At 42.3% G+C, this 24,295-nt stretch overlaps 1 protein-coding gene across 1 annotated transcript in view; it reads left to right on the top strand.

Annotated features, from left to right (window-relative positions):
- Positions 1–6,522: 6,522 nt before the first annotated feature.
- Positions 6,523–24,295, top strand: part of KIF20B (kinesin family member 20B) — a 36,911-nt gene continuing 19,138 nt past the window's right edge. Inside the window, exons 1-19 of the mRNA XM_081004525.1 lie at positions 6,523–6,696; positions 8,327–8,474; positions 8,761–8,847; positions 8,943–9,062; positions 9,241–9,379; positions 9,773–9,957; positions 12,678–12,735; positions 12,986–13,180; positions 13,373–13,484; positions 14,242–14,310; positions 14,397–14,543; positions 15,795–15,957; positions 16,575–16,898; positions 17,720–17,859; positions 18,295–18,424; positions 19,216–19,438; positions 19,816–19,877; positions 20,330–20,449; positions 21,788–21,947. Coding sequence (XP_080860651.1) covers positions 8,328–8,474; positions 8,761–8,847; positions 8,943–9,062; positions 9,241–9,379; positions 9,773–9,957; positions 12,678–12,735; positions 12,986–13,180; positions 13,373–13,484; positions 14,242–14,310; positions 14,397–14,543; positions 15,795–15,957; positions 16,575–16,898; positions 17,720–17,859; positions 18,295–18,424; positions 19,216–19,438; positions 19,816–19,877; positions 20,330–20,449; positions 21,788–21,947 — 2,581 coding nt within the window. The 5' untranslated portion in view covers positions 6,523–6,696; position 8,327. The remainder of the gene's footprint in view (positions 6,697–8,326; positions 8,475–8,760; positions 8,848–8,942; positions 9,063–9,240; positions 9,380–9,772; positions 9,958–12,677; positions 12,736–12,985; positions 13,181–13,372; positions 13,485–14,241; positions 14,311–14,396; positions 14,544–15,794; positions 15,958–16,574; positions 16,899–17,719; positions 17,860–18,294; positions 18,425–19,215; positions 19,439–19,815; positions 19,878–20,329; positions 20,450–21,787; positions 21,948–24,295) is intronic.

Here is a 24,295-nt window from a genome sequence, read left to right as displayed (position 1 = left end):
CACTCCATGAATGAAATATGGCCATGGCTGTAAGCTCCCCATCAGCATAGAAGGGCGGTAGTCAACTAAATACTTGTGCCAGCGCAAGGATTAGCACCAGTGCCACAGGATTTGCCCCCTCTCCTGCCACACTTGGTTTGACAGCTTCCATCTTTTCCTAACCAGGTGAGGATAAGGTTCTTTTTCCAGGGAAGAACTTTTATCTATGTATAGAATTTATATCCTGCTCATCACAAGTGATCTTGGGGCAGTTTACAAGAATTTAAATTACAATAACTAGTAAAGACAATACTTAAGATGCGAGGAGAAATCATGGTCACCAATCTACATTTAAGTATTACCAGCAGCATGGCCATATTGCCCTTGCACAGCAAGTCTTCCGCTGACACCAAATGACAAAACAGCTGCCGATGAAGCCCAGGAGGAAGAAGCATTTGTAACTGAATCCCCAGACTTCTGTCAGTGAGGACACTGCCAGAAGAGGCTCCCCAGCTGATATCAAGGCTTGGACAGAGCTATATGGGATAAAGGCATCCTACATACACTAGCCTCCTAAGTCATTTAGGGCTTCCTAAACTTTGATCTAGGCCCAGTGACCAACAGGCTGCAAGTGCAGGTCTTTTGAGAGCCAGTATTATTTGATCTCTCATAGATATGCCCATCAAGAGTCTGGCTGCTGCATTTTTCACCAGCTGCAGTTGCTTAAGGACAGAAGTGAGTTGGACTAATCAAGTCAGGAGGTTACTACTGCACAGATCACTGTGGCCAAATATCTCTGTCCAGGAACTGCTGAAACTGAAAAGATCAGGGTCCCAATTTGCATTATCACCAAGATGCTAGCAACAGCCACCTCAATGTAATATTCAGGGTGGTGGGGTAAACAAAATCAACAGCAGCCAGCTTTAGAGTTGCTTCTTTTTAATTAATTCCCTGACAGTATGAGTCAGCCAGTCATCACCTCTAATTTTATAGTAACTGTGATGAAGCTGGCCTATATTCATCATGGCTTCTAAGGTTTGGTCAGGTTGGTGATACTGGCCTCCATTTTAACAATGCCCAAATTCTTTTTATTTTAGACTGCTGTTACTAGAAACAAATAATAGTCCAAAATATTTATAGCATAAACACATCTAAACAGTAGAGCTATATATTACAATGCATGATAATACCAAATCCTAGGTACCGGTGAGAAGGATTCCTATTATTACCTCACCCTAGGGTTAGAGATTGATACTTGGATAGTTTAGGGCCCCAAATGGGGAAGTTGAGGGAAGTTGGTGGTATTTATAGGAGACGCTCATGCTTATTGTATTTCCTTCCTCCTTTTCTTTTTTGAGGGGGGTGAGACAGATGATGTATTCTTGTCCAATCTGCTAGTTGAAGAAAGTAGCTTCACTAACCCTCAGGGTAGAATCATGGCATGGGGGAAATAGCTAACTGAATATGTAGTGTCAACAAAGAAACCAGCAATGGTTCTAGATTGAGTAACATTAATGAGATCTTTTATTAGGGTTCCTCCCACACTGAAAAAAAAATGCTGCATAATGACCTTTAATCACTCAACCTTATAGGATGATGTAAAGCTTCAGTCCTACACCCACTTACCTGGGAACAAATTCTACTGAACTCCCTGGGTGTGACTTCTCAAAAAGATGTGTATAAAACCCAGCAAAACATATTAGCAAATGTGATTAATTGGTGATACTCGGGGTCAATTCCTTTTAATATTAGATTACATAGGGGACATCCACATGTCCTGTCAATTTTACATAGATGTACATCACCTTTGCAAACAGAAGGAATGTTGTATCAGTGCTATTTTACTGATGATTTGTAATTGTTTTATTGATGATTTGTTAATTATTCTACATGATTTATGTTGTAACATTCTATTATGTTATTGTTATTTATTGTTTGTAAGCCACTTTGTGACTCCACCCATTCTGGGGTTTTGTTTAACTATAAAAGATAAAAATGTTACTTTAAGGCAAAATAACTACTGAAGGAAGTTTGCTTAAATGAGCATCAATAGCTTTTGTTGGCTGGTGGCCATTAGGCTCATGTCAGTACCATTTGATAAGATCCTAAATAAATTACCCTAATCTGTAAAGCAACATTAGTTTTCCCCCAAAAGCAATCAGCATGTAGCTGTTGTGCACCCGAAGTTGCAGCTTCCTAACCAGTTGCAAAACTCTTATTTTGTATCCTTAGCTAACTAGATTACAGCTGCTAAACTATTACTTCACAGAGCCTAGCTCCATTTTTGCAAGTTATAAGCCACATTGGTTAATCTTTTCACACCCATAATCCTTAGTAATGTTATAGAAACTAAGGGGGTTTACTTCTGCTGCCCAAGTCCATGATTAGTCAGAGATGAATGGAGGCAGGATGCAGTGAAAAGCAAGGCAGGTCCTTATTTTTCTGTTGCAACAGTGTTCCCTCCCCTCTTTGAAGGAGGCAACAGAGACGCAGAACAATGATGTGCAAGCTCCTATAGAAAGACTTTGAAAATTGCTACCCTGTTGACATTGTAACGTAAGAGGGTACAATTTTAACTATTTGCACGAATGTGTGAGTTATTTCAGGCTCAAAGAGACCTTAAACCTGTACAAAAAAGTGACCAAAAAAAATTATTTCAGAATTAACTTATTTTATAACTACACAAAACATCCTCCTTATTTTCAAAACGTAACAAGTACATAGTTAGCCCATTCTACAACAAAAGTATGATACATGTGTTAGTTGTGGTTCGTGCGCTACGGGCTTATGGAACCCATCAGGAATAAAATAACAAAAATTCACTTTGAGTGGTTGGTGACCCTTTTCTGTGGCACTTAATACATACCTTATTTTGAAAGAGACCACAATTAGCTTTATTTTGATACCAAAATAAACCCAATCAGTTGAAAAATAAGCAAAACAGGTTGTTTTTTCTAAACTGATGCAGAAATTGCATTAGCCTAAATCACGTGAAAATAGAAATTTTCAAAAAAATCTCCTGTGCCCAATTGTGTACCAAAACAACTTTACAAATTAATTTGAGGTTATCTCATAAGTATCTACACATAATTTTTTTTTGAAGAAAATCTGAATCTTGAGAGCACGGTCGAGTATTAAAATCATTTGGCGTGGAATGACCCAATTAATAAGATTTTGGAATAAATAAAGAAATAAAGCAAATAATCAATTCACCAAATCTAGCATGCGGGAGGCCCCTTTATCTAAATTATATAATTTGGTATTTGAATGATTGGTATTAATAATTGTTGTATAAATTGGTATTGTTATAATGAGGCTATTATTGGATTGTAATTCAAAACTTTTTTTTTTTTTTTTTAAGGAACTTGCCAGACTGGATTTGAAGGGCAGGGAATATTTGGAAGTGAAAAGACAATTGGAAAGTTTTCCCCATCCTCCTACTGCAGAGAAATATTTGAGGTCCTTTAGGGAGTCAAAATGGCTTCAGGATTGCTCTCCTGTACTATTTTGGACATGTGGTTTATAAACTTCTGTATGTGTGTTTACATTGTGCATTTATGAAAATTTATTCTATATTTGAGACTTTAGAATTATTATAACAGTAAAGCTACTTAAAATTATTAAGGTAAAAGGTAAAGGGACCCCTGACCATTAGGTCCAGTCATGGCCGACTCTGGGGTTGCGGCGCTCATCTCACTTTATTGGCCGAGGGAGCCGGCGTACAGCTTCCGGGTCATGTGGCCAGCATGACTAAGCCGCTTCTGGCGAACCAGAGCAGCGCACAGAAACTCCGTTTACCTTCCCGCCAGAGCGGTACCTATTTATCTACTTTGACGTGCTTTCGAACTGCTAGGTTGGCAGGAGCAGGGACCGAGCAACGGGAGCTCACCCCGTCGCGGGGATTCGAACCGCCAACCTTCTGATCAGCAAGTCCTAGGCTCTGTGGTTTAACCCACAGCGCCACCCGCGTCCCTTTTAAAATTATTACCATCAGAAAATATCCCAGTAATCTTTAAAGCCACAAATGGAAAAGAGTATAGTGCATGATACGTTCAATGATCTGTTGTTACTCTAAAAGAAAATACGCAAGTGAAAATTGTTAAGTGGCATGGAAATGAGTCCTTAATTTAATGCTTGTTATTGTACTGCTCTTCTGTAATAGGAAAACCTTCAGATCAACCAACCAGAATGTTTAAATTCTGCCTTTCTCGCCCCTACCCTGCCCCCCCATTAAAAAATACAATTCCAAGAGTAGTAAGTATTGGGATACTGCCAGGGAGACAAAGTCCATCATGACTCCACGTCGTCTCCATTGCGATCCATCGATCTCCCGTAGATACAGTATCAGCAATTAGCGACACAAGCTCCAGAAATAGCTTGCCACATTCCAGAGCTGATGCACGCTCTATCAGCAGAATTCACACAGCGAAAGATGTCTCAGGCACAGAGAGAGAAATGAAAGCAAAGGACACAACAGAAACATCCTGTGAACAGGAAATACGCAGGCTGTGACACAAACATCCTGCTCCCTTTTAAGGTGGAACAGAAATATCCTAACATCCTCCCCCTTTCCGTGTAACCTGTAGTACCTATGGTTCAACCCAATTGCAACCTCTGTACATAAACCTTAAGTTGTTCTCTGTTAACAACCTTAGACAACAGATCAGCAGGAATTTCATTTCCTGCCATGTAGGACACCTGAATGAGTCCTTTCTGAATACACTCTCTTGCACGATGTAGCTTAATCTGCAAGTACTTGGTTCTTTGCTTGCAACTCTCTGAGTTCAGCAAAGCCAAACAGGATCTATTGTCTTGATACATTTGTACAGGACATTTCACAGAAACTCTGATGTCCTTAAACAGTTGCATCAATCATTCACAATCCATGAGTGAAAATGACAGAGCATTGAGTTCTGCTTCACAGGAACTTAGGCTCACTGCCGTCTGCTTCTTGCACAGCCAGTCAAACAGACAGTGGTTGTACATGTAGCATACTCCAGAAGTGCTTGTACCATCCGTGGTGTCACTTCCAAAACTAGCATCTGCAAAGATTTCAAGACCTTCAGTCTTCTGACTGGTGAACTTCAGCCTGTAGTGCAAAGTCCATTTCAAATAGCGGGCTATGTGCTTCAGAGCTTTCCAATCCTGAACAGGAACGGAAATATCCTAACAGTAAGTTAATAGGTAGGTCAAAGATCCCAGGGGAGAGAAGCAAAAAACACACCAGGGCATGTTCGAGCTGGATTGTCTCCACGTTCTATTTACAGGCAAAATAGCTATCTTTCTACCGGTAAAGGGGGGGGGGGTGTCACAGGAAGGAAGCAAAGTCGGAAGGGGGCCACAGTCTGGAAAAGGTTGAGAAGCACTGTCTTAAACTGTCCCTGTCCCTAACCCCTTCCCAAAATTGCATACCATTCATTAACCAATCCCTTACGGCCTGAATCAAAGTTGCCCTCTCTCGGCTCAACTAAGTGTTCAGAATGAAACTCTGAAGCCTTCTAACTTGACTCACGTCAGGCATCTTAACAAATAATGACCCTCCGAGCAGCAAAATGATAACAACAATAATAATAATTTATTATTCATATCCCGCCCAGATGGCTGGGTTTCCCCAGCCACTCCGGGCAGCTCCTAACAGAATATTAAAAACACGATAAAGTATCAAACATTAAAAACTTCCCTGAAGGCAGGGCTGCCTTCAGAAATCGGCAGATAGTTGTGTATTTCCTTGACATCTGATGGGAGGGCGTTCCACAGGGCGGGCGCTCCCACTGAGGAGGCCCTCTGCCGTTCAGACATGCAGCAGGAGGCCTTCACGTGCAGTGGTACCTCGGGTTACATACGTTTCAGGTTACAGTGTCTGCTAACCCAAAAATAGTGCTTCAGGTTAAGAACTTTGCTTCAGGATGAGAACAGAAATCGGGCTCCGGAGGCGCGGCGGCAGCAGGAGGCCCCATTAGCTAAAGTGGTGCGTCAGGTCAAGAACAGCTTCAGGTTAAGAACGGACCTCCGGAACGAATTAAGTACTTAAACTGAGGTACTACTGTATTTGGGACTACAAGTACTCCACGTATTTGGGCAGCGGTTTCGTGGTCCAGGAAACACCAGGAGGGTAACCAGCTTGGCAGAGGCATTTCTCCGCTTCCCTTTATTTATATCGGACTTGAGAGCGCACGGAGCCCAAGAACGAGGCCGAGCCCCAAACCCTGGTTCCAAACGAAGCCCTGCCTGCTGCCCCGAGCTAAGCCAGCAGCTGTTCCCACGTGCGCGTTCCCACCCCACCGCTTTCCGCGTCTCCTGCCTTCCGAGAGACACCCAGGCGAAGCTGCCACCCCTACCGTCAACAGTCCTTACGTAGTTCCCGGATGGACGCGGAGCCTCTTGGGATTCGTAGTCTTTCGCCGCGCCCAACGGGCTCCTATATAGAGAAGCGGCCGGATGCTGCCAGGCCTCCGCGACTACATTTCCCAGCGTGCTCGTCGACGCGGGCGGTTGGCTCCCATGAGCCTCGGCGGCGAGGTTTGAAAAAGAGCGCAGGTGAGGTTCTTTAGCTGGGGCGGCGAGGCAGTTGCCGCTTTTGGGGGGCAGTTGTGCGCTTAACGGGGCGAGAAGGGCTGCCGTTGCCTGGGTCGCCGTCCGTGGGATAGGACTGATTTCTTCTGTTTCGTGGGGGGAGACCCAGCTGGTTCTCGCACCCGACTGTATGTCGTTTTAAAAGTAAGTAGATAAATGGTGGCCCTGTCTTTGCCCCTTTCGGTCTGCATTCGGGTCCGGGGTCCGAGCGGAACGGCGTGTTTTATTATCAAGCCCAAAGCTGAGCTGGTAGCAAGCCTGTAGTTGCAGGCATCGTTGCATTGTATCTTATGTTTTTGAAGTAACGCACCTGCGTTTTGAATCCGAATCTTGGTAGTGCCAAAAAAAAGCATGCTAGACTTTACTAGAGATGAACTTTTGAAGCCATGGGGGAGAAAAACAGCTTTCATTTTCCTGAAGCAAATTCACAGGAAAATTGGGGAGGAAAACAAACCCACAGTGCCGTGTTGTTGTTTTTTAAAGCACTCCTTACATATCCAAAGCCATTTGAGGAATAGAATGGTCATGTCTGGTTTATTAAAAGTACAGTCTATTCAGGCGATAGTGGCTGTGCATCTGACCCACAGAAGCCCCTGCTAACATGCTAAATCTGTATTTTCACTCTAAGTCTGTAGGTCACTTTAAATACATGTAAATCGGAGGTATGGCATAGGATGCGCTCAGTGTTTTGCTACAGCTGCACATTTGTGGAATATCAGCATCGTTGCTGGGCCATCTTACCTGAAACTTGACCATGTTTCTTCTTATCTAGGCTTTTGGTCCTTAATTTGTAGTGTTTTAAATACTTGTTGCCTCTTTTCAGAGGTTGGGATGTGTTAAGCCTGCCTTTTATATTACGGGTGTGTTTTTTGGTTTTTAATTTGTTTTGGTTTCATAGTACTTTTTTTTGGGACGTGGGTGGCGCTGTGGGTAAAACCTCAGCGCCAAGGACTTGCCGATCGCATGGTCGGCGGTTGGAATCCCCGTGGCGGGGTGCGCTCCCATTGCTCGGTCCCAGCGCCTGCCAACTTAGCAGTTCGAAAGCACCCCCGGGTGCAAGTAGATAAATAGGGACCACTTACCAGCGGGAAGGTAAACGGCGTTCCGTGTGCTGCGCTGGCTCGCCAGATGCAGCTTGTCACGCTGGCCACGTGACCCGGAAGTGTCTGCGGACAGCGCTGGCTCCCGGCCTATAGAGTGAGATGAGCGCACAACCCTAGAGTCTGGCAAGACTGGCCCGTACGGGCAGGGGTACCTTTACCTTTACATAGTACTTTTTAACTTTGCACTCTTTTGTAAGTTAATTTGGGTTACTTTTTGTGTAAAAGCAACAACAACTAAGTGCAATTAATGCTACTTCACATCCTTGCAAAGCTTCCAATGAAGGTTCCAAAGAAGACACTCGAAGGACTATGGCACTAAATTGGCCTTCTCAATATGGTGTCCACTGTCCACCAGATGTTTGGATTACAAGTCCTGACAACCTTGGGAATAGCCAGCACTTCAAGTAGTTGTACTCCAAAACATCTGATGGGCACCAGGTTGATGATGACTGCGTTAAACTGTACTGTAGCTGTGCCCATTTTTTCACTCTCCTCTCCTTTTCTGCAAGGAAAGTTCAGACAAACAGGACAAGGCAACTCTAAAATCTGATTAATACTTACAATCTGACATATGAGTTCACATGATGAAGAAATTTGTGTAGAGGTCCAAATTTCATGTTATTGGATGTTCCATTCAAGCAACTCCCCCCCCCCTTTGTCTTCTTTAATAGGATGGAGTCTAATTTGGATAAGCCATCAATGCTTAGACCATCCTTTATTTCTGCTGTTGAATTGTCCCCAAGAATTATCCCTGTGGATGTTAGTGACATTAGGAAGAATCTCTATAGTGATTTATCATCAATCTCTGATATAAGCCAGGTAAGGGAATTGGACGACTCCAAGTGATAATGACAATGTCTATTGTACTGTACTTGTGAAAGTGATCCACGCAGAAATGGCTGAGGTGGATGTGATGTCTTGGAATACTCAGTTGCTTATGGAATTAAACAGTTTGTAGTCCAGCTTCTGTGTGAGAAGTTGTTCCCCATGTGGAATAACTTAGCTGTGTATAGTCTATTGAGATTAAAGGCTCATAAAACCAAGAGCCTTGAGTATATGGCAATATTGTTGGACAGCACTGTGGTTTTACTCTTTCCCTCTGTAGAGAGAGAGCTTGGAATCCAGAGAACGCATTCATGTTTGCCTGCGCATTAGACCGTTGATGCAGTCAGAAAAGGAAGGTGATTCTCAGGTGTGATTTAAAAATAAATTCTAAAAGCAAAATTTGTTTAAGAATGCCATCTGCTGAACTAAAAATATCTATTATCTATCTCCCCTTTCTTACAGAATTGTATTTCTGTTCTTGACGCATCAAGTGTTATATTAAAAGCTCCCAAGTCTTCCAAGGTATTCCGGCTTAGTGAAAAAAACTTGCAGCAATTGGTGCAGAAATTTACTTTTTCACAGGTAAATAAAGTGTAAAGGGCTATTGGCGACTCATAACCCTTAGTATGGAAACTTTGCACATAATAATGCTTGAATACTTCTCACTGATTTGAAAAGCTTAAGAAAATATAGTCTTGAAAGAAATTGTCTGGAATTTCAGTATGGAAAGCCATAAAATATCTTCTTATTAACTTTTTAGGTATTTGGCCCTGAAACAACCCAGGAAGAACTCTTTGAAGGGACTGTGAAGCAGCCAGTGCAAGACTTCCTGAAGGGACACAGTCGCCTTGTATTTACCTATGGTGTTACAAATGCTGGGAAAACATATACATACAAAGGTACTACTGAGCATCCATATTTCTCTGGACTACATTCAATTGACTTGATCTATTTTAGCATTTCTGTTTTAGTAAAGAAAACTGAAAACGCATACTGTGATAATTTTATGCTCTGTATAAATATTTCAAACTTTTCCAATAGCCAAAAGTATTTGAAATGAAATACTTGACTTTGGTGAGTAGGGGTAAAGCGTATTCAGTGTGGTTTAAATGTTGCTTTCCAAAATGGGGGTTGAATATATTTTTATTGGAATGCTGATCCAATCACCTTGTGCTTACTCCAAGGGTAGCTCTAATTCCACATGTATACAGTTCATGTTGCCTCCTTGCCCCCTTTTCCTGATTCTGCTCCAAAAGAGTGTTCAAAGTTCTGTCAAATCGTCCTTATGACAGGTACTAATGAAGATGGTGGCATTCTCCCAAGGGCGCTGGAGATGTTGTTTAAGCGCATCCAAGGCAAACTGTATTCAGAGATGGATCTCAAACCCCATCGTTGCCGAGAACACAGAAGGCTGACTAAAGAAGAAATCAGAGAAGAAATGTCTGTCAAATGCTCACTTCTCCGTCTTATAAAAGAGGTGTGTCAATTTAGAACGCAATCCTGAATACTTACTAGGGATTTAAGCCCCACTAAATCAGTTGGACAGATTTAGAATTATGATAAGTTTTAATAACAGCCATTTGTAAAGAAACTGAAAATGGTTGTGTATGTGTGTGTTTTTGTATGTATGTATACATATACACATATTACCAAAATTCAATGCTCTGACCAGAGTTTTCTATGTTGGTGTGATGGTTTTTTTGGCTGTGGGAATTCTTACCTATTTGGCAGAGACTCATTGAGATTAATGGACCACTTGGCCATGTCCATTCATTTGGTGAGTCAACTCTGAGTAGGATTCACATTGGCTGCAACCCATGTGCTTGCTGTGATTGTCCAAAATGCCAGAGAATCTGCTGTGCTTCTGCCTTTACCTTTTCTGCAGTTTGACGTATCTTCATACATTTCTGTTCAGTTTTGTAGAATCTCAATTCAAGAATAAAAGGTGATTTGACCATGTTAAATACATAAAGAGAAAAAAGAAATCCCTGCCTGTCAGTGACAAAGGCATCTGAGATGCCATAATAAATAGTCTATATTGCAACAAAGTAGATTGTCAATATGATACCAGTAGTAGAGAGTGGCATAATAAAAACCACATGGGCACCACATATTATGTAATGATCAAAGCTGTTTGTACGGAATATAAAGGGCAAGCAGGTGTGTCTATTGAATTTTGCAGAGGCGGAAGCAGGAGCTGGCCTCATCCTGATGTTGCTATGCTAGTTGTACATGCATGGGCACTTCCCTTTGAAGGTTTCTTCGCCATGATTAGGACCCCATTGACAGGATTCACTTAATGAAACCCGTCGGCAGAATCTTAGCGCAGTGGGGCTCCCATCGCCTTCTCATCCCCCCCATGGCCACTTGAAATTGCCTTATGGGGGTCGGGAGAATCCTGGTACAGTGCTTGGTGGGAGGAGAGATTGTTCCACCTGTCAAGCTGGGATGCTTGCACAGATGAGACATTTCTAATAGTGTCATTTTGAATTCCAGCCTAAGTGCGTACCACTCTTTGACACTAACTGGGGGGGTCGGGGAACTGCCAGGGGAATCCTGCCAGCGGGGGTGGGGGGAGGAAGAAAGAGCTTATTGTTGGAGATGGGATTGTAGCACAGCCCCATAACATATTTTTTTTTAACACAACTGGCCTCAAATTTGTTCGTGCTACACATAATTATTTATTGATAAAATTACGTTGGAACTTGGAAAACGAAAAGAAACGACTCCTACCATTACGTGATTTATATAATAAAAAGCAGCTACTTTATAATATGATCATGGGGCACCCAGAAAGTATAAAACAATGCAGCTGCATAAGAACATCAATCATTCACAAAATATAAATGAGCCTCTTACATATATACAAACTCAATGAGAGGTGTGAGCTTGCTTTTGCCAGGAACTCTCATTTATATTAGGTCTAGTTTGAGGCAAACAAACTCTCATCTCATCAATGCAAATAAGTCTTTCTCTTTTCTGATCTTCCATATTTGTCAGAGTTGAAAATGCCTGTTCACAATATTATGTCATGGAGAACTGTAGAAGAGTAGTCAATGCTATTCTCCAGCACTCTGTTCGAATGGTGATTCTGGACCACAGCTGGCATTGTCCTCAATATCACTTGATGCTCTCGTTTTGAAAATATATTTATCCATATTCTACACATAGATAGATGGGCACTATACTACACTCAAATGATTAAATGTTTCTTTGGGTGTCCTTGAATCTTCCCACATTTGCCATCCTCTCCTGCCACACCCTTTGAAAACTACTGCCATAGGCCATGTTGTCTGGGGCTGATTGGACCTGGCGGCCAACAACTTATGGAGGGCACCATGTTGAGTTCCAGCTAATGTAACATTGCTTCGTCACAGAGGTCCATCCCTGTACTGTCCATGCTTCCTTCCTATGCCATTGTTCAAACTTTTTTTTAATTAAATATTGCCTGACCAGCATGCAACTGTTATCAAAAAAACAGGAACAAAGGAAGCTGCCTTATATCATTGGTCTAGCTAGCTCAGTATTGTCTACACTGACTGGCAGCAGCTCTCCAGGGGTCCAGGCAGAGGAAATCCCCATCCCTGCTGGTGACTGAACCTGCATTTGCAAAGCCGATGCTGTCCCACTGAGCCATCGTACCTTCTCAAGTGCTAAGTATGCTCTGGTACGAATACCGTCTTGTTATGGAAATTGTGGCATGAGTTGGAATCTGCTTCATCAGGTGCATGAGAGGAGGAAGAAAACTTGATGATCCAAAGGCAAAAAAATACATAGCTGTAGGTGTTTCCATTGCTATGCAGAGCATAAACTCAGCAGCCTCATGTTTGAACTTTCCTGGAGGTGTTGTGGAATTGTGGTATTTCCATGGAGATTGAAATGTTCTTCCACTGACTTCTGAATTGTTAACATATCCAGATTACTTTGTGAGCTACACAAAGTGGGTTCTGGCCCATGAATGCTTATTCCTTCGGCCCTTAAAGTGCCATACAATGCTGCTGTTGCAGAAGCAGCAGCAGCAGACTCGTATAGGTATGCCTGGTAAGGCTTGCTATGGTTACCATAGAAATGGCAATTTCATTGCAATGATCCATTAGCACATCCTAATTTTCCAGTCCTGCCCTAGAAAATACAATAGATGATAGTACAGTAGAACATCTAGTATAACCCATATTTTGTTTCTGTCTTAATTTTCAGGTTGATTATCCAAGTGTCATTAATGGGAATCGCAGTGGAATTGCTGATAATTCTGATGGTAAGTTACGTATCCGAAAGCCAAAATTAGGCTCCAAAAATTCAGCGTGCACTATTGCCATAGTAAGTAATGCTGAAATGAGACTTCCTCTGATACTTTGAAAAGCTGTCATTTTCCAGCCTTGGATCTTGTGCTGCAAACAACAATGCTGTCTGAACAATGTTCAGTGCTATTGAAGCAGCCTGTTTTAAATCACATCGAGATGGACTCACTTCAGCAGAATGTTAATGCCACTCCATTGTTCTGACAGAGTTGGATGAACTAGCGAAAGAAGCTGAACAATCTAATGTGGATGAAGGGAGAGGTGCAAAATTCTCCATCTGGGTTTCGTTCTGTGAAATTTATAATGAGTGCATTTACGACCTGCTGCTCCCAGTGTCCAATGATAGAAGAAGGAAGGTGTTGCGTCTGTCACAGGATGTAAAAGGCTGTTCATATGTTAAAGGTAACAAATATCTTAAATCTTTGGTAACCAGTTTCAGTAGCCTTAAGATGTCCTGCTTATTCAGTGCCCAGGCTGTGTGCAAACTAGCTTTTAATTCAGTGTAATGCTCCTAACTCACATTCTTATTTCCTTTAATTTCTTGCTTTAATTCTTGTTCAGTGGTGAATAATGAACCATTTCTATTTCTTGAAGATCTACAATGGATTCAGGTTTCAAATTTCAAAGAAGCTTTTAAGCTCATGCAACTAGGCCTGAAACATCAGAGTTTTGCTTCCACAAAACTGAATGCCAATTCCAGTAGAAGGTAAGAGGCCGATAGTAAAATCAGGATATGTTCAATGTGTAGTAGCATAATGGTTCACTTTCAGCTTTTACTTGCAAGTTTATGCAACACAGACTTGTTAAAGTAATGCCCAGTACCTAAGGATCCCTACACCGTTCTTGCTCAGATGTGTTTCTTGAAACAATCACCCACATGCTTGCATCTTGTGCTGAACTTTGGGGCTTTTAATTATGTGAAGTTTTCTGTGATTTAATAAATAGTAATGGGTAGGTGATTCCTTGGAGATCCAGTGTGATTTTTAATGTTAAGTACAGTAAGCACACAACACAGGGCTTGCGTTCCGGGCGATAACGCGTAAAGCCAAAATTGCATATGGTCAACACACATTGGGTGCAACAGTGGGTGGGATTGCCAAAGTCTTTTTTCCAAGACACCTACTCCCTTAAAAAAAAAATTGGCCAAGTGCATAAAGCTGAATGTGTACAATGTGTGTAAGTTGCAGACTTACTGTACTCCATTGGAGAATAGGGCAGTGAAGAGGCCTGCAATATTCTAAAATCCTTATCTGGGATGTTAAAAGAAGTTAATATGCATGTTTATGTATCTTCCAAATGGTATAAATATATCTTAAAATCTATCACTATATATTAGAATGGAAGAAGTGCCTCGAGGTTAGGAGCTATTAAGATTTTCAAAATGGCAGAAGGCTGCAACGTGTTCACTGATGTTTAAAGATAGCATTGCTGGCAGCAACGTCTGTGTATTTTTGATCTTTCAGCCACAGTATATTCACTGTGAAAATGCTAAAAATTGATCCTGAAGCAACTCGTGTGATGCAAGTCAATGAGTAAGTTTTGTATTTCATGTGTTCTTACCGATTAAAATTGTAAGACCAGGCAACCTAAATTTCCCACTCCTTTTCTTTATCTCCAGATTATTCCTCTGCGACCTCGCTGGCTCAGAGCGTTGTACACGAACCCACAACGAAGGAGAGAGGTTGAAAGAGAGTGGGAATATTAACACTTCCTTGCTCATTCTAGGCAAATGCATCAGTGCTCTGAAGATGAGCCAGCAATCAAAGTAGGTTCTGGGAAAGCGTTTCGCTTCATGTTAAGGGATGGGGACGGAGGCTTCTAGCAGCTCTCTGTAAAGAGAAGGAAAACACCTTTTGAATGAGAGAAGTATGCATATTCCTTATGCAGATCTCTGCTACCTTTCATGTAACTTAGGTGTTTAAGAGAGACCTAGACTGCTTAACAGCCTGTCCTTAACCCCCCCCCCCCGACATGATCCCTACAGGATGTGAATCCTAACAAGCGGGAAATGGTGTAAAAGGAGGCAGAGTGCTTTAAAGAGCCAGAAATTGCCTTATCCTTCCAAATGTCACCTTTAAGCCTTTAACCAGTCCTTAAATAGGAGTAAGAGATCTTTCCATTTTTAGGGCAAGCACATCCTTTTGCTAGTCCGGTGAAGCATGATACTTGACCAGTTCTCAATTGGCAGTGCAGTTTCCAAGCTAAAATAATAGATGATGATGATGATTTTTCAAAACTGAACTAAAACATGCAAGTGACAGGGCCATAATGCGATTATAATATATTTAAAAAGCTTTCCCCTGCCAAAAGTGCTGTGTTACCCAAGTTTGCTTGATCAAAGAAGCAAACCAAAAACCTCCCTGACTGTACAACACTTACTTTAAAAATGGATGCTCAAACCAAGCTTGCTGCATGTCCGCTACTTGTTTCCCAGTGAACACCTGCAGTGTTTTGAAAGGACAGTTGATGTTCATAAGCGTGAGAGGTACCCAGTAAGATGCTGAATCTGTGTGCGGCTGCCCCATGTGGTGAACCACTGCAGGTAGCAGCCTTCTCCGCAAAGAACCCACTCTTCTGCTCTGGAAGGAGTATTCAATGGCTTTCTGTTCTGGCTGAGCTTCCTTGAGCAACATACTCTGCCTGAGCTCTGGCGTACTCACAGATTGTTGGTTTTTGTTTGGTTCTGGCCTACCCTTTGGTATTAACTTGTTATTTGGTCCCAACTACTGACTTTCTCCTATGGTTTTCAGTTTGGGGCTTCCTTCAGGCTGCTGCCCACAACCCATCCTTAATGACAATAATCCTTTACCCCCTTGTCTTTTGGATCTCTGTAGAAACTTTTAAAAAACAAACAAACTGGGAAGCATGTGGTGAAGAAGCAACAGGCCTGAATGGACCTAAAGCCTTTCAGTCTATGCCTCTTTAAAATGAAGCTTGGCCCCATATCCTAGAAAATGCACTTGAAAACACTCTTCGAAAAAGTGAACTGCAGCTGACTTGTTTGTTTCATTTTCAGGCTGCAGCAGCACATCCCCTTTCGGGAAAGCAAGCTGACTCACTTCTTTCAAGGCTTCTTCAGTGGTAAGGGGAAGGTGTGCATGATAGTGAACGTCAGCCAGAGCGCCTCTGCGTATGATGAAACCCTCAACGTGCTCAGGTTTTCAGCAATTGCTCAGAAAGTAAGTGTTCACATTTGTATGAAACTGGAAATAGATTATGCAACTGGAAATGTATGAAACTGGAAATAGATCACCATGCAGTTAGAGACATGCAAAAGGCTATGGGTCAGCTAGCTGGCTTCTGCCCTTAGAGCTCTTTTGAAGTGCAGGTGAATGTTTCAGAAGTCAGAGATGGATGCCTGGATGGAGAGGGTCTCCGGGTTATAAAATGCAGTGCTCCCATCTTATTGTAAAATGAGACATAGCACCTTGACATTAATGACCTAGAGAGGCAGTGGGCTCTGTCTTGTTGGGGGTCTTCAGAATGAGGCCAGACAGCCGTTACTTGGGGTGTTCATTCAGTGGATTTCATTCAGTGTGTTGAGCTAGTTGGATGGCCTGCAAGGAGGTGTTTGGCTACCTGAATGGCATGCAAGACCCACTCCACAACCTCTGCTTCTGTGTCATAATAAAGAAGCTATATGGCATGGGTTTGTGCTGGAAGAAAGCATGGATTCTGGAAATCCTTAAAATGAGCAGGGTTTTGTTTTTGTTTGTTTTGGCAGGAAGCTTTAATAGCAGCTAAAACCACCGTCACAAACTGGCTTTCATATGTTTTTTGCTTCCTTCCTAAATAGGTCATGGTCTTAGATTCCAACGATTCTCCCCCAGAAGAGTCATTTGAGCAGATGGCTGTCAAAGCTGAATCTGAAATGAACACTGAAGAAGATGTGCGTTTACCCGTTAAAAGAGCAACTGTACTCTGGGAGAGGACTTTGGAGGATGTGATGGAAGATGAAGAGGAGGGGGAGGGGGAAGAGCTAGAAGAAGATGGCAGTGGGATGTATGAGGTAAACTCTGTGGCAGAAACCAAACTTGACAGAGAGGCTGAGCCTGAAGAAATGCCAGACCAAGTGGGAGATGAAGACAGTGACATTGTCATTGAAAAAGAAAAGTACCAGGTATGCCCTTATGACAGGAATAGCTATGTGAATCTGTTGCAGCAAAAAGGAGGAATGCTGGAAAATAAGAGCCACTGAGTTAATTTGGGGCGTTTACAGTCCGCTTTTCTAAGGTGTTTCATACTTCAATCTGCTTTCATTTTTTTAAAACGAACGTAGCAGCCAGTTTGAAAACAATAAAGATGCACCGAAAAATATCTGCTGGATAGGGCTGCCCACCTGTCAGATGATCTGATGTCATGATAATACCCTTTTTGCCTGCTTGGTTTGAAATCAGTTGTGGGTGAAGGTACAGGTTGCAAAGTTTCGGTAGTCAGACCGTCAGTTCCTGCAAAGTGCTTTGTAAGGGGCTTTGCAGGATAGCTGTTATGAAGCCCTGTGCAAAGGGCTGTGCAGGCATGATAGGTGGGACCTGCAGATGCGCTTTGGACTGAGCCAGGCCTGTCCCACACTTAAGGTTCTATTTGAGATTGGGTGTAGGGCAGGGCACAATGGCTTGGCTGATATAGCCTCGTGAGCCAAATGGGGTGGTTCTCCACCGTTGCCACAGGTTAAAGCTTGGGATTCAGTGGCCTCTCAAACTTTGTAATTTGATTCCAGGACTTCCTGCGTTTCTATAAACCATTTTAGGTTTTCCAAATTTCCCTAGGGATTCACCAGAATGCATTTTTACGTCCGCCTTTCTTGTGACTCACAACGTGAGAAGCCACAGGCCACAGGCTTTGGGGCTCCCCGTAAACAAAATGACTTGATGCGCCGCAACAATGAATCCCTAAACATGCTTTCCATGTGCTGACTCTGCTCCTGGTGCTCCTGTTTAGAGGCTGCTTGCTATAATAGAAGATCTGAAAAACAAGCTGATTGCTGAAAAGAAGGACAAGCTGCTCATGGAGCTGAAGATCCGTGAAGAGGTCACACAGGAATGTGCTCAGTATTTTGCAGAAAAGGACAGCCATTTCAAGTAAGTTTGCTGATCTTGTATTTCCGGAGGGCTTGCCAGCATTGCTTTAATGTTCGGGATTGGCATGCATCCACATACAGCCCAATCCAGCAGCCAGCTGGCTATGAACTGTGCGCTGATACCCAAGGGAACAAGGCACGCTTAATGTGTGTGGCTTCTTTATGTGCAAACACGTCAGCTTTCAAGGTGCCTGGTTGAAAACACCCCCATGTGCATCTTGCACCATGTCCTCTTCCATTCTATTGTCTTAAGACCTGCACCAGCAGTTGGTGCTTCCCAGGAGCCCAGGGGCTTAGCATCATTGCTCTTCCTGACATTTTGCCTTTTGCTGCTGCTGCTGCTGCTGCTGCTGTCATCCTCCTCTGGAGTATAGGAGGTTTCTCTTTGGGAGAACCATTTGACATGTATTTCATTTCCGTCACTGGTTAAACTTAGGACATTTGTTGGCCTTACGCAAGAAATCATGGAGGACAACTGCGAGGAGCGCATGCAGATTTACAAGGACTTGGTGAAGGAATGCATCCCACTGCCAAATAGCAGAGAAGAAGCAGAAGAGACTCAAAAGGTACAGCGTAATAAGATTGGGAATGCCAGTAACCTTATTCTCCCTCGAACCTCTTAAGAGATGTATTTCTAAAGTTTAGTTCTCAAACTCACTGGGGTCCTAATATAAAAATGGCACCAAACCAATGTGGATGTAGGGCTCTTGCTGTGCCAACAAAGTCAGACTGTATAGTTCTGCTACCTGAGAGACACTTGAGATGCTCGCAAGTTTGAGACTACAGGGATCTTTCCAAAGGTAAAGCCCCCTTTCTACCTGAAATATAAACCTTTCAACAGATAGGTTAGCTAAGTCTAACCACTGGGTCCCCTGATTTTAAATGCATTGAGGAAGAACAAGAACATGCAGCCATACAGAAGGACCACATCTCAATTGCAGAACTTCTGCTTTGAACGCTGAAGTTCCCCAATCCAGTCCTCAGCATCTCCATGTAAGTGCTGGAAGAGAACCCTGACTGAAATCCTAGAGAGCAACTTGCCTGAGTTTCACCTGCACAAACTCAGCTTTATGTGGCTGAAGGCCAGCTGGTTGAAATCGCACAGATCCAGCGGAGAACTTAAATGCTCTTTTTGCACAGGGTTTCCTTGGCAGGGAAAGAGCTTTTGAGCTCTCAAACTTGCTTACCCCACGCTTTGGAGAACCTTTGTTGTCATCTGCTCATCTTGATCTGCCAAGAGAAAAGACACTATGGCAGTGGTTGGGCGACCCGGAATGGATAATAAAAGAGGGGTGATAAGCCTGTATGAGCAAACTTTCATTGTTCCCCTTTATTTTTGTGTGTTTCTTTCAATAAGGGAGCGGAAGCTAGAGAATCGGGAAATCCAGCTGATTTTTCCTGCGTGGTCGAGTCACTGCAAGAAAACGTCTCTGATATTAAGCAGCAGGCCCAAATAGCGTATGGGATGCTTAGTGCCTTAGAAGCGCCCCAAACAACTATTGAGCGTCTTGAAAAGCAGCTGGCAGAGGTAACAGCTGCATTATCTCAAGCCCGGGAGGAGCTCTTGGCCAGGAAAGAAGGTAGGTATGATGGAGAAACTTAATAAAAGTATTGACTAGGATCTAAAGAAACAAACAGCCAGTTCCATGCATCCAACAGGATTTTGGCCTTGTGTTTCTTGGCTAGCAGTCTTTCATTACCACAGTAAACTTACACGGAAAAGCAATTTGGGATGTGGCATTGAGACGGGGAAGGGCTCTGTTCTTAAAGGGAAGTAAGTCCAAAAGCCCAGTAGCTTTTTACTTAATATATTGTGTCTACTACTACTTTAAAGTATCAAACTTTGCAGTATCAAATACAGAATGTGGTTAGAACGTCTAACGCATCTCCCAAGCAAATTTGAGCATTTCTTTCCACGACATGTATTTAATGTTAACTTTTAATCACTCTGTTACAGAGCTGACAAAACAGGAGACTCAACTGAGTGAATCTGCTAAAGTGGTTCAAGATGCTACTCAGGTAAGCGTGCTTAGATTTCTTTAACATCTGCCTTTGCAATAGGAGTCTCCAACTTTTCTGGACATTCTGGTTTTGAGTTTTGGGTACCAGTCACAAAATGGCTGTCAGGGGCACAAAAGGACTGTTATGAGGGGTGGCATGGTATAACACAAAACTAGTGATACTATAGTTTTTGCTGATCCCCCCTCCCCCCGTGACAACCTCATGCTTGCCATGGAAAGTCAGCTATGTCTGCTGGTCCTCATTGTAGAAATACAGCTGTTAAATGTACAATAAGCCTTTTTTCTTCCAATGCCAGAAGGGAGGAGCTCTAAACCCATAGCTTATGAAGCTGTGAAAAATCACCTGGACCTGGCCTACACTTTGCCTCACTGCATGTTGAGTTTCCAAATGGCCACATATTGCAGTGCATTGTCGCATCTAATCCTAAACTTGTTTACCTTCTCCTTAAGAAAATGGCTCTTCAGAACAAGCGCATACAAGAGCTAAGTGAAATTGTGGAGCAAAAGGATGATGAAATAGCAAGGCTGAAAGTTCTGATAAATCAGCTGGAGGCGATCATAAAAGAGTCTGTGAGTGTTTAATGTTCCACTTGTTAATCTCAAAAGTAGCAGTTGCATGTTGACATGGTGGTGCCAAATTAAAATGCTGTCCCAGAGCAAAACTGGGCTCCAAAAGCCACATGCTTAGTACAGTTCCCCCAAGGGGGACTTTTAAGAGCTTTATTTTTTAAACAGCAAGCCTCACAAAAACACTTAAAATGGAAACTTTCAGAAAAGGTGTTTTGTGATAAGACATGAGTGCCTGCTGTTCAAAGAAAGTTAAACACACGCTGCATGCATAAGCCTTTGGGTGTGTCTAAAATATGGCTCCTGGATTCCCGACTTAAAACTTGTTACTTGTATTTTATGTTACCATGCAAGCATAATAGGATTTGTCTTGCTGCCTTTGGACAGAGCAAATGCATTTTTGTTCCCAAGGCCTGGTCTGAAAGCACATGATGTAGCAGCAGCCTTTTAGAAGCTAGGCAGGTCTGGTTCTTGGGAACACCATGTATAATGTCTTGAAAAGAAAGCTTGGCTATAAATGCAGTCAAATTTTCCTTAGAAAAGCACCAACTTTGGATTTCAAGAGGGGCAGAGGATCATCTACCTTAAGGCAGATTTTAAAATGGCAGCAATGTGCAAGGAAGAATGGTCAGACTTTGGAGCGTGGAATGGGGAAGATGGTAGTAAGAGTGAACGGCAGTGGGGTAAAATACAGAGGGAGGAAAGGGGGGGGAAGGAATGTATTTTTCTTTTTCGCAAGGGGCTTCACTGTGTGTCAATCACAACAGTTTTCATCAAAATTGAAGAAATCCCAAATTCTCAAGAGGAATAATGTCTAATGTAATCTTCCACAAAGTGAGGCATTCCCAGTTTCACTGGGGTCCCAACTCCCATCAACCTGCATTTATGGCCAATGACTAAATCTGATGGGAGCTGTCATTCAGCAACATCTGGAAGGCCGAAGGTTCCACACCTCCTCTCTTAAGGCAATGTGAGAGCTGCTGAGGGAGTGGAAGACAACAGTGGTCTCTAGCCACTGACTCATTGGTTATTCAAGCACCAGACCAATGAAATTGAAATGGCTATACAGTGGTACCTCGGTTTTCAAACGTAATCCATTCCAGAAGCCCATTCGACTTCTGAAAAGTTCGAAAACCGAAATTCAATAGCCAACAGCTAGGACTTAGGGTCTTACACTCTGCAGAAGCCGCCTTTCCTGTTTGACTTCCGAGGCACGTTCAAAACCCGAAACAGTTACTTCTGGGTTTTCGCTGTTCAAAAACCGAAACGTTCGATTTCCGAGATGTTCAGAAACCGAGGTACCACTCTACTAAATTGCCTTCCCTTTTTATATTAATGCAGGAGAGCACAATAGCCAGTATTAAACGACAAATGGCACAGGAAAACGCTACCAGAGAAAGCTGCTCCTGTTCTCGTCAGCCTGTGGAGAACTGTGTGGGTGGCAGAAGAAAACGATGCTTAGAAGAGGCAGAGGAGGTGGAAGGTCCACCTGCGAAGCAAGGTATCATTTCCTGTTCTCCAGATGCAGAGGCTCCTGAGGTCAAAAGCTAACTGCTTGTTAGAATGAGAACAAAAGAGCCCCAGCATAAAGGAAGGGTTGCGAAGAAAGCTGACTGTCAGATCAAACCAGCATATGCATCTTGCCTGAACTCTTTGTTGCTTATTGTTTTGTTTTATACAAGTCTGAAATAAAAGTGTCTTAATTGCAAACTTCCTTTTTCATGTTGTGTCTATTCCTCATAGAGTAGGTGTAAGTTATCCTTCCGCTGTATGAGCTATCCTTTGCTTAGTGAATCTTCTTGTTCAGTTCCTGTGTGCATGTAACTTGATTTTTCTATGTATTCTAGTCAAAAGAATTGTCCAAAATATCTGTGTAGGTCCAGTGCAAGCGTGATGCTTAAGCATCACAATGCTTAAACAATGCTTAAGCATCAGGCGTCTTCTGCAGGTTCCCACCTCTCTTCCATGCTCTTCCTTCCTTTTCAGTTTTTGCATGGTGCACAGCACTGTTATATCCACACTGAGGTTAAACAGGCCATGGTTAGCATTATTTGCCAGGTATTTGAGACAACAAAACAACAACACCACAAACTGGCTTATAAGTATAAAACCAAATTTACTAGAATAATAGCTAGAATAGAGATAGACTTGTAACCATTCAAACAACAAACATACTAAGGTGCCATGTGCAAAACAAAGCCTGGAGTTACTGTAAACCTGGAGTAATAAATGTACAACTGTATCTTAACTAGTTACATGTGCAGTAAACATTATACAGACAGAATAAATGAACCACTCAACAAGTAGCGTGAGTCCAATCACAGAACGGCAGCCCCATGCCGCCACAACAGCAAGGGTAGCACACTGGAGAATATGAACAAGTTTTTCAAAGCTGTGTTTCAAAGATTGAACTGGATGAGATGTTCTTCAATGGGTCTTGAGTTAGAAACACATGGATCAATCATGGGAAGGCAAATCAAGGCAAGTGGGCAAAAGGAGGTCTGTGCCTGTGAATACATTCTTTATCCTGAGCAAACCGTTTTGTATGACTGGCTTTTCGGACTGATGAAGCGTGTAGCGAAACCTGTAATATATCCGGAGAACAGGTGTCCTTTTGCCCACTTGAGTTATTCTCACCAGGGTGGTGGCTTTGATTTGCCTTCCCGTGATTGATCCATGCATACGGCTTTGTGTTTCTAACTCAAGACCCATTGGAGAACATCTCATCCAGTACAATCTTTGAAAAACAGCTTTGAAAAACTTTTTCATATTCTCCAGTGTGCTACCCTTGCTGCTGTGGCGGCACGGGGCTGCCGTTCTGTAATTGGACTTGCGCTACTTGTTGAACGGTTTATTTATCTAGTCTATAACGCTTACTGTGCATGTAACTAGTTAAGATACAGTTGTACATTTATCTACTTCATGTTTACAGTATCTCCAGGCTTTGTTTTGCACATGGCACCTTAGTATGTTTGTTGTTTGAATGGTTACAAGTCTATCTCTATTCTAGCAATTATTCTAGTAAATTTGGTTTTATACTTACAAGCCAGTTTGTAGTGTTGTTGTTTTGTTGTATTATTATTACTGTCACCACATTTGATACTTTAGGTATTTGAGACAGCCAAAAAACATTGCTAGGGAACCAACTGAACAAACAAATCACTTTGCGCAACAGGCAACATATCCTACCAATATGAAGGGACCCCCACCCCCCAATGATCTATTGATGTTTGTGTTTAATTTCTTTTTACTTTCAACTTATTTCTAACTTTTAATGACTTTATTGTCTGGCCTTACATTTTTATATTGATGTAAATCGCCGTGATATATTTTAATGACATAACGGTATATAATTTTTTTTATAAATAAATTGAGAAACATCTTGTACTTGGGCCCAGTGCCTAGAGCTGAAGAAATCGTATTCTGGGCCTTTGGTAGGAAAAATATTCAGATGATTCTTTGCCTTTTTAAAGCACGAAAGTGGTTCTTGTAATGTGAAGAGGGTACTTACTGGTAAAACATCTCAGAGCAGGATTATTCAGTATGGCAAGACTAGAAACAAAGCTAGCCAATAAATGACTGTAACTTAAAGGATAGTATTTAACCCCGTTTACAGTAACTGTTAAAGTAAGCTTCCTAGGTCCTTGCCCAATGATGATGCTCATATCTTTTTAGGTGTTGTAGTTGCCCGATCTTATCCCAAGATCTGAACTTTAGAATGGAGCAGAAATTAAAAAGATGGTCTCCAGCTGTGTGAAAGCACATCCATTTCTGAGTGAACTTGTACTATCCAACAAGCTTTTTATTTCCAGATCTTCTGGAAAATATTTGCTTGGTATTGGCTTACTG

Source organism: Podarcis pityusensis (assembly GCF_964106645.2).
Source record: "Podarcis pityusensis genome assembly, chromosome: 5".
Classification (NCBI taxonomy): domain Eukaryota; kingdom Metazoa; phylum Chordata; class Lepidosauria; order Squamata; family Lacertidae; genus Podarcis; species Podarcis pityusensis.
Note: the sequence above shows the minus strand (reverse complement) of the source record. Positions and strands in the feature narration are given on the sequence as shown.